We start from the raw sequence: 13,399 nt of genomic DNA on the forward strand, positions 1-13,399 counted from the left end.
GAAATGGAGAAGAGCGCCGCCAACCACTTCCTCATCCTCTTCCGGGACTCCAGCTGCCAGTTCCGGGCCGTCTACACCATGAACCCGGAGACGGAGGAGCTGTCGCGCCTCACCGGCATCGGCCCGCGCCTCATCACGCTGGACATGGTGGAGTCCATCTACAAGTACAGCTCCGACCGCAAGCAGTTCACCGCCATCCCGTCCAAGACCATGTCCATGAGCGTGGACGCCATCACCATCCCGGGCTTCTTCTGGCAGAAGCGCCCGGGAACTCCCAAGAAGCTCGGCACCCCAAAATAAACTATTCAGGATTAATTTTTTTTTGTTCCTATTTTGACCAGTAGGGGGCGTTTCTACTTGCTTTCCCCCCCCCTTTTCTATTAGTAGCAGACAACTGGAGTGGTGGACTCTGAAGGCCACGTAAGAACAATCATGTGCCAAGAGAATGGATGAACGACTCAAAATCAAAGCTGTTTGTTGTCTTTTTCTGGCGCTTTTCCATGCCTTGCCTTACTTACCCTGGCCCAACACGGGACCACCTCACTGCCTTGCTACATGACTTAGTAGTTCCCACGTCTCATTTTTCGCTGCCTTTCCTTTTTCATCCTAGGGCTTACTTACTCTTGACTGGAAAAAGACTGCTCTCGTACCGTCGGGCCATTCCTCCCGTGCAGGGTTGCTATGGAAACGCTGCGTCCGTGCGAGTCCCCTCGACTTTCTGCTGCAAGACGTCTGGATGTTTTTCCGCTGGATAAATCAACTCCCTTAAAAGACGAAACGAATGACCTTTCCTTATGACACATGAAGGACTATACTCATAAATGCTGATTTTGACACGAGAATATTAAAAAAACTAACGTTTAATTTCCCTTTATACGCTCGAAATAAGCTCGATTGCGTTTTGGTCGAGAGATTGAAACCTTTTTTTTAGGCCAGGTTTGTAAACTTGAAGGCAGGCCTAAACCTAAAGCACTCAATGAAATGTACGACCGGGGAGGTCGGGGGGAGAATGTAAACGGCCAAACTTTTTACTACTGTAGTCGCCGGTGATGCTGATGTCGGCCCGCTACCTTCCTCGTGCGATCACTGGCTGCCTCCAACAAATGAATGACGTTTAAAAATACGAATGTACGAAGGAAATTGGACAAAAACAACTTAATTTGTGCACATGGGACTAAGGATGCGTGTATTTATTTAACAATAGTATGTGGTTTATGCAATAGCTATATTTTGATTCTGTGCAATCTTTTCTCAAAATCCTTGCCACTTGGGGGGTCTATTTATTTAGTTTGCTTTAGATTTGATGTTCATTTTTGGGTTCTTCTAATGTACATGTCGGTTACGGTAGGTTTTTTTTCTTCCCCCCGCACCCTCATAACATTTTCTGTCATCAAACCTGTGCCAGTACTTGTATGTTTATTTCATTCATCGGCTTTCTTTGCATCAGGACCAGAATAAAAATCGTTTTTAGATCATTTTTTTTTTTATGTTCCTGTTTCATTTTTATTTACTTGTTTTTTTGGTTGTTTTTTTTTGCAGCATTCCAGTCTATCTTGTAATGTTCTCAGCTGTGTTTGGTGTGCAGCATCTCTGTCAGCAAAGAGTTGCAGGGTAAATCGCCCAGCAGGTGGCGCTGGTACAGGTATTCCTCCACCTGCAGGCTGATGCTGCGCACCTCCGGCAGCCGCAGCAGCAGCTGGCCGAATTTGTCCGAATGTCCCGGGTGTGTCCGCTGGGTGTGCTCCATCAGCGCCCTGTTCACTCGCTCCTGGATGTGCTCCACCTGCCTGCGACTCTGCACGGACTTCACGTCTATATAGGGAGTACACACGCAACTGTTAACTGTCGCCTTGTTGCAAAACGCTTGGTTGACAAATAAATGCAAGTAAAACCGTGACAAATGTATTTATTTTTTATTTTTTATTTTTTTTACACAGACCGTGGAAGTATCTAAACTGTCTGTCCTTGTTGCCGGAAGTAAAATACATACACATTGTATGACGTCAGTGGTATAAAGCAATTTCCGGTCGGCCTTACTTAATTTTTTTTTTTTTTTTTTTTTTTTTAATATTCAATACCACGACCCATACAGTTATCTGATTAAATCAACAAATAAGTTTACGTCAAAAACAATTTTACCAGAAAAAAATGTTTGTTCGAACGTCGGCAAGTCACTTCCTGGTTTGTGACGTAATTAATGACCGGAACCTTATCGTATTTTTTTTTTAATTCACGTATTTGTATCGTTTTTTTTTTGTTTTGTTTTTATTGCAAAAATAACTCCGTCATGATTCACATTTTAAAATTATGAATTAATTTTATTGTTCAAAAGTTAATTGTCAACAGTTTAGACACTTTCTGGTGCGTGACGTCACATAAAACAAGGCCGTGTGTTTTTGATTCACGTACAGTATTTGTTTTATTTGAATTATTACCATCCATCCATCCATTTTTCTACCGCTTGTCCCGTTTTATAACTCAAATAGAAAAAACGCATAAAAAAATAATTACATTTGACACAACTAAATAAAAAAAAACATAGGTTGTGGTTTTTGTGTTTTTGGGTCAGCAGGTTTATTATTAATTTATTTTTTAATATTCAACACCACGACCCATACAGTTATCTGATTAAATCAACAAATAAGTTTACGTCAAAAGCAATTTTACCAGAAAAAATGTTTGTTCGAACGTCGGCAAGTCACTTCCTGGTTTGTGACGTAGATTTCTGACCGGAACCTTATGGTATTTTTTTTAAATTCACGTATTTGTATTCGGTTTTTTTATCGCGAAATTAACTCTTGATTCAAATTTTAAAATGATGAATTAATCTAATTGTTCAAAAGTTAATTGTCTAACTGTATAACGTCAGTGGTATAAAGAGATTTCCGGTCGGCCTTAATTAATTTTTATTTTTTATTTTTATTTTTTTTTAAATATTCAACACCACGACCCATACAGTTATGATTAAATCAACAAATAAGTTTACGTCCAAAACAATTTTACCAGAAAAAATGTTTGTTCGAACGTCGGCAAGTCACTTCTTGGTTTGTGACGTGGATTTCTGACCGGACCTTATCGTATTTTATTTTAATTCACGTATTTGTATTCGTTTTTAATCGCGAAATTAACTCATGATTCAAATTTTAAAATGATGAATTAATCTAATTGTTCAAAAGTTAATTGTCTAACGTTTAGACTTTAGACAGGGTCATACTTGCCAACCTTGAGACGTCCGATTTCGGGAGGTGGGGGCGTGGTTAAGAGGGGAGGAGTATATTGACAGCTAGAATTCACCAAGTATTTCATATATATATATATGTATATATATATATATATATATACATCCTGAAAATATGCAAACAAATCTGTGTTTAGATAATTGATACTTCAAACTTGCATAAATATAACATGAATATAAGATAACTTGGCTTCTGAGAGCTTCAAATTGTAATGAATAAAATGCTAAAGTTGTTGATAAACAAGCAATTATTTTAATAATTAAATATGGTCATTTTAAATGAATTATTAAGATCATTTAAAATTAATTATTTCAAATGTGTTTATTTTAATGTACTGGTATAATTCTATGGCTGGATGTAATGAGTTAGAAAAAAATACAAATAAAAATACACTTAATTTTTATGTATTTAGCAAAATATTGTAAAAATTTATTTCGTTTTTATTTATTTAAAAAAAAATTAATAAATATATTTATTTTTAGGCAAGATAAACATAATAATATAATTTATCTCTAGTCTGGATGATTTAGTTCTTGTCACCCTGTTGTCCTCCCGTCTAAAAAAAGGCTGTCCTCACTCAGGAGCTGGAGGGGGCGTGGCCTCCAGCCTCGCTGAAAATCGGGAGATTTTCGGGAGAATATTTGTCCCAGGAGGTTTTCGGGTGAGGCGCTGAATTTCGGGAGTCTCCCGGAAAATTCGGGAGGGTTGGCAAGTATGGACAGGGTTTAGTTAGTATTTTTAGAGTCTAAACCTTCGCAAGCCACTTCCTGGTGCGTGACGTCACATAAGACAAGGCCGTGTTTTTTTGATTCACGTACAGTATTTGTTTTATTTTAATTATTACATTATGACTCAAATAGAAAAATGCATAAAAAATAATTACATTTGACACAACTAAATAAAAAAAACATTGGTTGTGTTTTTTGTGTTTTTGGGTCAGCATGGTCTTTGGGTCTTTCTCCCATATTTATTTATTTAATTTTATTTTTTATTTTTTATTTTTTACACAGACCGTGGAAGTATCTGAACTGCCTGTCCTTGTTGCCGGAAGTAAAATACATAGACACTGTATGACGTCAGTGGTATAAAGCAATTTCCGGTCGGTCTTACTTAATTTTTATTTTTTATTTTATTTTTTTTTAAATATTCAATACCACGACCCATACAGTTATATGATTAAATCAACAAATAAGTTTACGTCAAAAACAATTTTACCAGAAAAAATGTTTGTTCGAACGTCGGCAAGTCACTTCCTGGTTTGTGACGTGAATAAAATATTTGTATGTTCTTATTTTGAAAATCTACAATAGACATATTACATTTTTTTATTTTCAGATTTTTAAACTATGTTTTTTGATTGATTGAGACTTTTATTAGTAGATTGCACAGTACAGTACATATTCCGTACAATTGACCACTAAATGGTAACACCCCAATACGTTTTTCAACTTGTTTAAGTCGGGGTCCACGTTAATTAATTCACGGTATTTGTATTCGGGTTTTTTTATCACAAAAATAACTCTGTCATGACTCAAATATTTAAATTATGAATTAATGTAATTGTTCAAAAGTGACTTGTCTAACGTTTAGACTTTAGACAGAGTTTAGTTAGTATGTTTAGAGCATACTTGCCAACCTTGAGACCTCCGATTTCGGGAGGTGGGGGGTGGGGGCGTGGTCGGGGGTGGAGCGGGGCGTGGTTGGGGGCGTGGTTAAGAGGGGAGGAGTATATTTACAGCTAGAATTCACCAAGTCAAGTATTTCATACATACACACATATATATATATATATATATATATATATATATATATATATATATATATATATATATATATATGCATCCTGAAAAAAGCAAACAAAACTGTGTTTGGATAATTGATACTTCAAACTTGCATAAATAAATATTAAGGAATATAACATAACTTGGCTTCTGAGAGCTTCAAAATGTAATGAATAAAATGCTAAAGTTGTTGATAAACAAGCAATTATTTTAATAATTAAATATGGTCATTTTAAATGAATTATTATGATAATTTAAAATTAATTATTTCAAATATGTTTATTTTTCATGTATAATTCTATGGCTGGATGTAATAAGGAGTCAGAAAAAATAAAAAAAACAATTAATTTTGATGTTTTTAGCAAAATATAGTAAAAATGTATTTTTTATTTTTTTTAAATTAATAAATATATTTATTTTTAGGTAAGATAAACATCATAATACAATTTATCTCTAGTCTGGATGATTTAGTTCTTGTCACCCTGTTGTCCTCCCATCGTGAAAAAAGGCTGTCCTCACTCAGGTCCGCATGGAGCTGGAGGGGGCGTGGCCTCCAGCTCCGGCTGTAAATCGGGAGATTTTCGGGAGAATATTTGTCCCGGGAGGTTTTCGGGAGAGGTGCTGAATTTCGGGAGTCTCCCGGAAAATTCGGGAGGGTTGGCAAGTATGGTTTAGAGACTCTAAACCTTAGCAAGCCACTTCTGGGTGCATGACGTCACATAAGACAAGGCCGTGTTATTTTATTCACGTACAGTATTTGTTTTATTTTAATTATTACGTTATGACTCAAATTAAAAAATGCATAAAAAACAATTAAATTTGACACAAATAACAAAACGTGTGGTTGTTTTGTTTTGGGGTCAGTAGGTTACTTCTGGCACTAATAAGGACAAAGAAAAACAAAAAGATCATTAAACATCCCACATTCTTAAAATACATCATAAAAATGATTACCATCAAATGTGTAATACGATGCATTAAATTATTTTTTTTGTTCCAAAAATATTTTTTTACATCTGAAGATTACAACGAAAATATTGGTATGTTCTTATTTTGAAAATCCACAATAGACATCTATAATTTTTTTTATTTTTTTTAAAGATTTTTCAACTATATTTTCCGTTGTTGTTGTTGTTGCAATAAAGTTAGAAAAAAAGAAAACAGGCTACTTCCGGGCACACCGGAAATCGCACGGGAGTTTCTGAACAAGGAGCGATTGTAATTTGATTATAAAATGAAACTGAAGGTGGCAGTAATGCAACACAGATTGATGACAGCTGCCGTACAACCGAAAAGAAGAAGAAAAAGAAGAAAATTATTTCCGGTTTTGTGAATGACGTCAGACGCTACAAATAGACGGCGGGAACTAAGCTCGCCTCGACGATTCTGTCTGGCGTGGTAAGTCTAATTTAAACGTCAAAATTAGAACTAAACGACTTCATTTATTATTTCTATACAAACACTTTAGCGTTTTGGCGTCGGTCGCACAACACGTACAACTTCTTTGGGAGTGACGTCATAGAAAGGCTCACCGGGGTTAAACAGCACCAAGTACTTCAGGCAGACAAACTCATGCCTGTCAAAATGGAGGACCTTCAGTTTGGTGACCAGATCCTGAGTTCTGCTCACCAAACTACTCAGCGTCGCTCCAGCCTGGGAGATGATGGTGGACAGCTCGATCTGCTCCAGAGAGACACATTAGGTTGGTGACATTTTGCATGGGTGAGTCACATTCCAGACTTGTACTCACTCACCTGTTGTCCTGTGACAAGATAAATGCATTCTTCTTTCCCGTAGGTCACCTGTCTGCAAAGGTGGTCCAGCACCAGCAGCTCGCTCCAGCAGCTCTGCAGCAGAACCATCTGGTCCTCCACCTAGGTAACATGACATGTCTCTTTTACAGTCCTCCATGTCAAGTGGTTTTCAACCTTTTTTTGGACATTTTTTGCGTTGAAAAACTCCGGAGGCACACCACCAGCAGAAATCATTCAAAAACAAAATTCAGTTGACAGTAGTGATGGGTTGATGAGGCGTCATGAAGCGTTTCGACACATTGCAAAACTGTATTGATACTGTGTCGATACTGTGTCACTAAATACTGACATCTGCTGGACATTAAAAATCCCTACAGGCAACCTATGGACCGACTCAACTGACACTGATTGTATGCCCTAGTACAGGGGCAGAGGTGGGTAGAGTAGCCAGAAATTGTACTCAAGTAAGAGTACTGTTACTTTAGAGATTTATTACTCAAGTAAAAGTAAGGAGTAGTCACCCAAATATTTACTTGAGTAAAAGTAAAAAGTATGTTGTGAAAAAACTACTCAAGTACTGAGTAACTGATGAGTAACATACACACATATCATATATATATATATATATATATATATATATACATATATATATACATATATATATATACATACATTGATATATACAGTATATAATTTATATTTATTTATTTTGCCGCTTTTGTTTACATGTTAAAGGTGTTTTAATGAATATACATGCATGTTTAACACATATAGATTCCTTTCTTTCATGAAGACAAGAATATAAGTTGGTGTATTACCTGATTCTGATGACTTGCATTGATTGTAATCAGACAGTAGTGATGATAATGATAACATCCACATTTTCAAATGGAGGAGAAAAAAAGTTCCTCCTTTCTGTCTAATACCACATGAAAGTGGTTGGTTTTTGGCATCTTATTTATTCAGCTTCCATATTCGTTTTTATACACTTTACAAGAAATACATTGGCGGCAAACTCCGTAGCTTGCTAGCTTGTTTGCGCTGGCTTTCGGAGACTCTTATTTTGAAAGCGCAGGCGCAATGGAGCGGCACTTTTATTGTGAAGACAGGAACTGTGCAGTCAGTCTTTAGGCTTTTGACGGGATGTACGGTTGAAATAAAAAATTGTCTTTTTTCCTTCACACTTTTGATTGATTGATTGGAACTTTTATTAGTATATTGCACAGTACAGTATATATTCTGTACAATTGACCACTAAATGGTAACACCCCAATAAGTTTTTCAACTTGTTTAAGTCAGGTCATGTGACCGCCTGGCTCTGTTTGATTGGTCCAACGTCACCAGTGACTGCATCTGATTGGTGGAACGGAGTGAACGTCACCAGTGACTGTATTTGTTGAAACGCAGGCACTATGAAGGTCTGTCTGACAGACCAAAACAAACAAAGCGTGCATTAACAGATCGATAAAAATTAGTAGCGAGCTGAATGTAGATAAAAGTAGCGGAGTAAAAGTAGCGGAGTAAAAGTAGCGTTTCTTCTCTATAAATATACTCAAGTAAAAGTAAGAGTATGTTGCATTAAAACTACTCTTAGAAGTACAATTTATCCCAAAAGTTACTCAAGTAGATGTAACGGAGTAAATGTAGCGCGTTACTACCCACCTCTGTACAGGGGTCACCAACCTTTTTGAAACCAAAAACTACTTCTTGGGTACTGATTAATGCGAAGGGCTACCAGTTTGATACACACTTAAATAAATAAATATATTGTCATTTGTAAGTTACATGTAAGTGTGATTTAAACAAGAATACCTAAATAAATTTATATACATAAAAAAATGGGTATTTCTGTCTGTCATTCCGTCGTACATTTTTTTCCCTTTTACGTAAGGTTTTTTGTAGAGAATAAATGATGAAAAAAACCCACTTAATTGAACGGTTTAAAAGAGAAGAAAACACGAAAAATTAAAACAAAATTTTGAAACATAGTTTATCTTCAATTTCGACTCTTTAAAATTCAAAATTCAACCGACAAAAAGAAGAGAAATACTAGCTAATTTCAATCTTTTTGAAAAAATTAAAAAAAGAATTTATGGAACATCATTAGTAATTTTTCCTGATTTAAGATACATTTTAGAATTTTGATGACATGTTTTAAATTGGTTAAAATCCAATCTGCACTTTGTTAGAATATTTAACAAATTGGACCAAGCTATATTTCTAACAAAGACAAATCAGTATTTATTCTAGATTTTCCAGAACAAAAATTTTAAAAGAAATTCAAAATACTTTGAAATAAGATTTCAATTTGATTCTACAGATTTTCTAGATTTGCCAGAATAATTTTTTTGAATTTTAATCATACTAAGTTTGAAGAAATATTTCACAAATATTCTTCGTCGAAAAACCAGAAGCTAAAATATTTATTATTCTTTACAATAAAATTTTTTTTTTACTTGAACATTGATTTACATTGTCAGGAAAGAAGAGGAATAAATTTAAAAGGTAAAAAGGTATATTTGTTTAAAAATCCTAAAATCATTTTTAAGGTTGTATTTTTTTCTCTAAAATTGTATTTCTAAAAGTAATAAGAAGCAAAGTAAAAAATAAATGAATGTATTTAAACAAGTGAAGACCCATCCATCCATCCATTTTCTACCGCTTATTCCAAGTGAAGACCAAGTCTTTAAAATATTTTCTTGGATTTTCAAATTCTATTTGAGTTTTGTCTCTTTTAGAATTAAAAATGTCGAGCAAAGCGAGACCAGCTTGCTAGTAAATAAATCAAATTTAAAAAATAGAGGCAGCTCACTGGTAAGTGCTGCTCTTTGAGCTATTTTTAGAACAGGCCAGCGGGCGACTGATCTGGTCCTTACGGGCTACCTGGTGACCGCGGGCTCTGCGTTGGTGACCCCTGCCCTAGTATATACAATAATATAAACCAAGTCATTGTATTTCATTTAGGATTATTTCATATCTTCATTTAAATAAAAATATATTTTTATCTTTTTTAGATACAGTCAATAAATAATGTGAACATGTATCATAACATGGAAATCTAAGAGAACGTGTTGTGGATGATTGTGGACTGGGAATATGTTTTATTTTATTTTTTTACACATTTTTATAAAAAAAAAAAAAAAAAGGTTTTTCCGACGTATTACATTTTAGACGATTTCTCTTCTTAGTTATTATTTCTCCGGCCCGCTCACAGGGCACAGAGGAGGCGTCAGTGCGACACAGTTCGCGTATCGGTCACGTGACCAAAACAGCTCATGATCGGTCACGTGACTTTCTAAAAGCGGTACGCGCACCGACACAGGGTTTTGCTCTATGAGCTCGACGCATGCGCCGATGCATCGGTGTTGCCGGACCCATCACTAGTTGACAGTAAAAAGTCGTCGCAATTGTTGGATATGACTTTAAACCAGGCCTGGGCAATTATTTTGACTCGGGGCCATATTTAAAGGAAAAAATGTGTCCGAGGTCCGGTATATCGGATTTTCGGGAACACTAATACAAACCCTCACAATAATGTCTGATTGAATGCTAAAAACTTTATGACAGATCAGCCTTCTCGGTAAGATCTACTCAGGTGTACTGGAGAGGAAGCTACGCCGGATAGTCGAACCTCGGATTCAGGAGGAACAGTGTGGTTTTCGTCCTGGTCGTGGAACTGTGGACCAGGTCCTTGAGGGTGCATGGGAGTTTGCCCAACCAGTCTACATGTGCTTTGTGGACTTGGACAAGGCATTCGACCGTGTCCCTCGGGAAGTCCTGTGGGGAGTGCTCAAAGAGTATGGGGTATCGGACTGTCTTATTGTGGCGGTCCGCTCCCTGTATGATCAGTGTCAGAGCTTGGTCCGCTTGGCAGTAAGTCGGACACGTTTCCAGTGAGGGTTGGACTCCGCCAAGGCTGCCCTTTTATCACCGATTCTGTTCATAACTTTTATGGACAGAATTTCTAGGCGCAGTCAAGGCGTTGAGGGGATCTGGTTTGGTGGCTGCAGGATTAGATCTCTTCTTTTTTGCAGATGATGTGGTCCTGATGGCTTCATCTGTCCCAGCTCTCACTGGATCGGTTCGCAGCCGAGTGTGAAGCGACTGGGATGAGAATCAGCACCTCCAAGTCCGAGTCCGTGGTTCTCGTCTGGAAAAGGGTGGAGTGCCATCTCCGGGTTGGGGAGGAGACCCTGCCCCAAGTGGAGGAGTTCAAGTACCTCAGAGTCTTGTTCACGAGTGAGGGGAAGAGTGGATCGTGAGATCGACAGGCGGATCGGTGCGGCGTCTTCAGTAATGCGGACGCTGTATCGATCCGTTGTGGTGAAGAAGGAGCTGAGCCGGAAGGCAAAGCTCTCAATTTACCGGTCGATCTACGTTCCCATCCTCACCTATGGTCATGAGCTTTGGGTTATGACTGAAAGGACAAGATCACGGGTACAAGCGGCCCAAATGAGTTTCCTCCGCCGGGTGGCGGGTCTCTCCCTTAGAGATAGGGTGAGAAGCTCTGTCATCCGGTGGGAGCTCAAAGTAAAGCCGCTGCTCCTCCACATCGGGAGGAGCCAGATGAGGTGGTTCGGGCATCTGGTCAGGATGCCACCCGAACGCCTCCCTAGGGAGGTGTTTAGGGCACGTCTGACCGGTAGGAGGCCACGGGGAAGACCCAAGACACGTCCGGAAGACTGTCTCCCGGCTCGCCTGGGAACGCCTCGGGATCCACCGGGAGGAGCTGGACGAAGTGGCTTCCCTGCTTAGGCTGCTTCCCCCGCGAACTGACCTCGGATAAGCGGAAGAAAATGGATGGATGGACTAATACAAAACCTCACAATAATGTCTGATTGAATGCTAAAAACTTTATGACAGATCACCTTAAAAACGGAATGGAATGTTACGTTTTTCTACTGAACGAGACACCCAATTTACAATATTAACTCTGAATGATATAAAACACTGAATATTGACAACGTATCATATATGACAACATCTCAGGAGACTACGGTCCATCCAGACCCACACCTCCCGCCACCGGAACAGTTTTTTTCCCCCTCGGCCACCAGGCACATGAACAATAACAAGATCTGATAGCTCAGTTACAGCTAATTTTATTACCTATTCTGTGTTATGTGTTTTATGTTGCACGATTGCACCAAGTAAAATTCCTAGTTTGTGAACCCGTTCTCAAACAATGGCAATAAAAACTATTCTGATTCTGATATGAAGGTCACACCCCCTCTCCATCCACATATTTTACAATCATGCGAAATGCAACAAACACAGTGAAATATGAACGTGAAAGTTGAAAAAAACCCCACCTACAATCTGATATAAGCTTTAGAACTTTGTTGGATAAATCTCCTTCCACGTCTGTCCCTGACACCCACATTTCAGGCTCTGGAAACACTCTGTGGAAACACTGCTTGCTGCCTCGTCTGAGCTGCAGTGATGTAGATTACCATAGTAACTAATTAGATGACCATAGTAACTAGTATATCATGCAAAAGTGCTTCCACATAGTATATCATGCAAAAGCACAGATTCCAACCATTGAAATACTTAGTATAGTTGAAGACTTGCGGTCATTAGAAAACATCACTGCACATCATAATGGCAGCTACACTTTCCATCTTAAACATCTAAAACAATGATTTGGGAATGTCTGGCTGGCCAGATTGAAAAGCTTAACAGGCCACATGCGACCCCTGGGCCTTAATTTGCCGAGGTCTGCTTTAAACCATAACCAAGCATGCATCAATATAGCTCTTGTCTCAAAGTAGGTGTACTGTCACCACCTGTCCCATCATGCCCTGACTTATTTAGGGCCCGCATGGCCCATTGCATAAGGACTCCCAAAGGGAGTCCTTATGCAATGGGACATAAGGACCTATTGAATTTGTAAGGTTTTATTCTTTATTCTACCGCCGCCACATTAAACTGTAATTTGACCCACTTAACATGCTTCAAAACTCACCATATTTGACCCACACATCAGGACCTGCGAAAATTGCCTTTTTTAAAAAAAAAACGAACCACAAAACTCAAAATTGCGCTCTAGCACCGCCTAGAAAAAAAAAAATCTAGACTGCCTGTAACTCCCACTAGGAAGGTCGGAGAGACATGAAACAAAAACCTCTATGTAGGTCTGACTTAGACCTACATTTCATAATAGTACATTCTCGGGCTAAAATCAACAGGAAGTTGGCAATTCCCCCTTCAAGACAAAAAAGTACTAAAAACAGTCACTTTTGCCTCTTTGAGCTGTAATTTGACCCCTTTAACATGCTTCAAAACTCACCAAACTGAACGCACACATCAGGACTGGCAAAAATTGTGATCTAATAAAAAAAACCTAACCCCAAATCTCAAAATTGTGCTCTAGCGCAATTTTTTAATAAAACGCACAAAAAACTGCTCCTCGGATGAAAAAACTGACAAAACTGCCTGTAACTCCCACTGGGAAGGTCGGAGAGACATGAAACAAAAACCTCTATGTAGGTCTCACTTAGACCTACATTTCATAAATTGACAATCCCCAGCAAAAATCAACAGGAAGTTTGCTATTCCCCCTTCAAAACAAAATTTTTGTAAAAACCGGTCACCTTTCTTCAAACATTATCTCCTCTGAGCA

General features: G+C 38.0%; 2 protein-coding genes across 2 annotated transcripts in view; one reads left to right on the forward strand and one right to left on the reverse strand.

The window, feature by feature from the left end:
- camsap3 (calmodulin regulated spectrin-associated protein family, member 3) overlaps nucleotides 1-1,475 on the forward strand; it is a 119,999-nt gene extending 118,524 nt beyond the window's left edge. Inside the window, 1 exon segment of the mRNA XM_072916023.1 lies at nucleotides 1-1,475. Coding sequence (XP_072772124.1) covers nucleotides 1-300 — 300 coding nt within the window. The 3' untranslated portion in view covers nucleotides 301-1,475.
- The window catches only part of nr5a5 (nuclear receptor subfamily 5, group A, member 5), a 26,739-nt gene continuing 14,782 nt past the window's right edge, over nucleotides 1,443-13,399 (reverse strand). Inside the window, exons 5-7 of the mRNA XM_061982055.2 lie at nucleotides 6,775-6,894; nucleotides 6,553-6,700; nucleotides 1,443-1,812 (exon numbers count right to left, since the gene is read on the reverse strand). Of these exons, the coding sequence (XP_061838039.2) occupies nucleotides 1,565-1,812; nucleotides 6,553-6,700; nucleotides 6,775-6,894 (516 nt within the window). The 3' untranslated portion in view covers nucleotides 1,443-1,564. The remainder of the gene's footprint in view (nucleotides 1,813-6,552; nucleotides 6,701-6,774; nucleotides 6,895-13,399) is intronic.

The sequence above is a fragment of the Nerophis lumbriciformis genome, linkage group LG24 (assembly GCF_033978685.3).
Source record: "Nerophis lumbriciformis linkage group LG24, RoL_Nlum_v2.1, whole genome shotgun sequence".
NCBI classification, from domain to species: Eukaryota; Metazoa; Chordata; class Actinopteri; order Syngnathiformes; family Syngnathidae; genus Nerophis; species Nerophis lumbriciformis.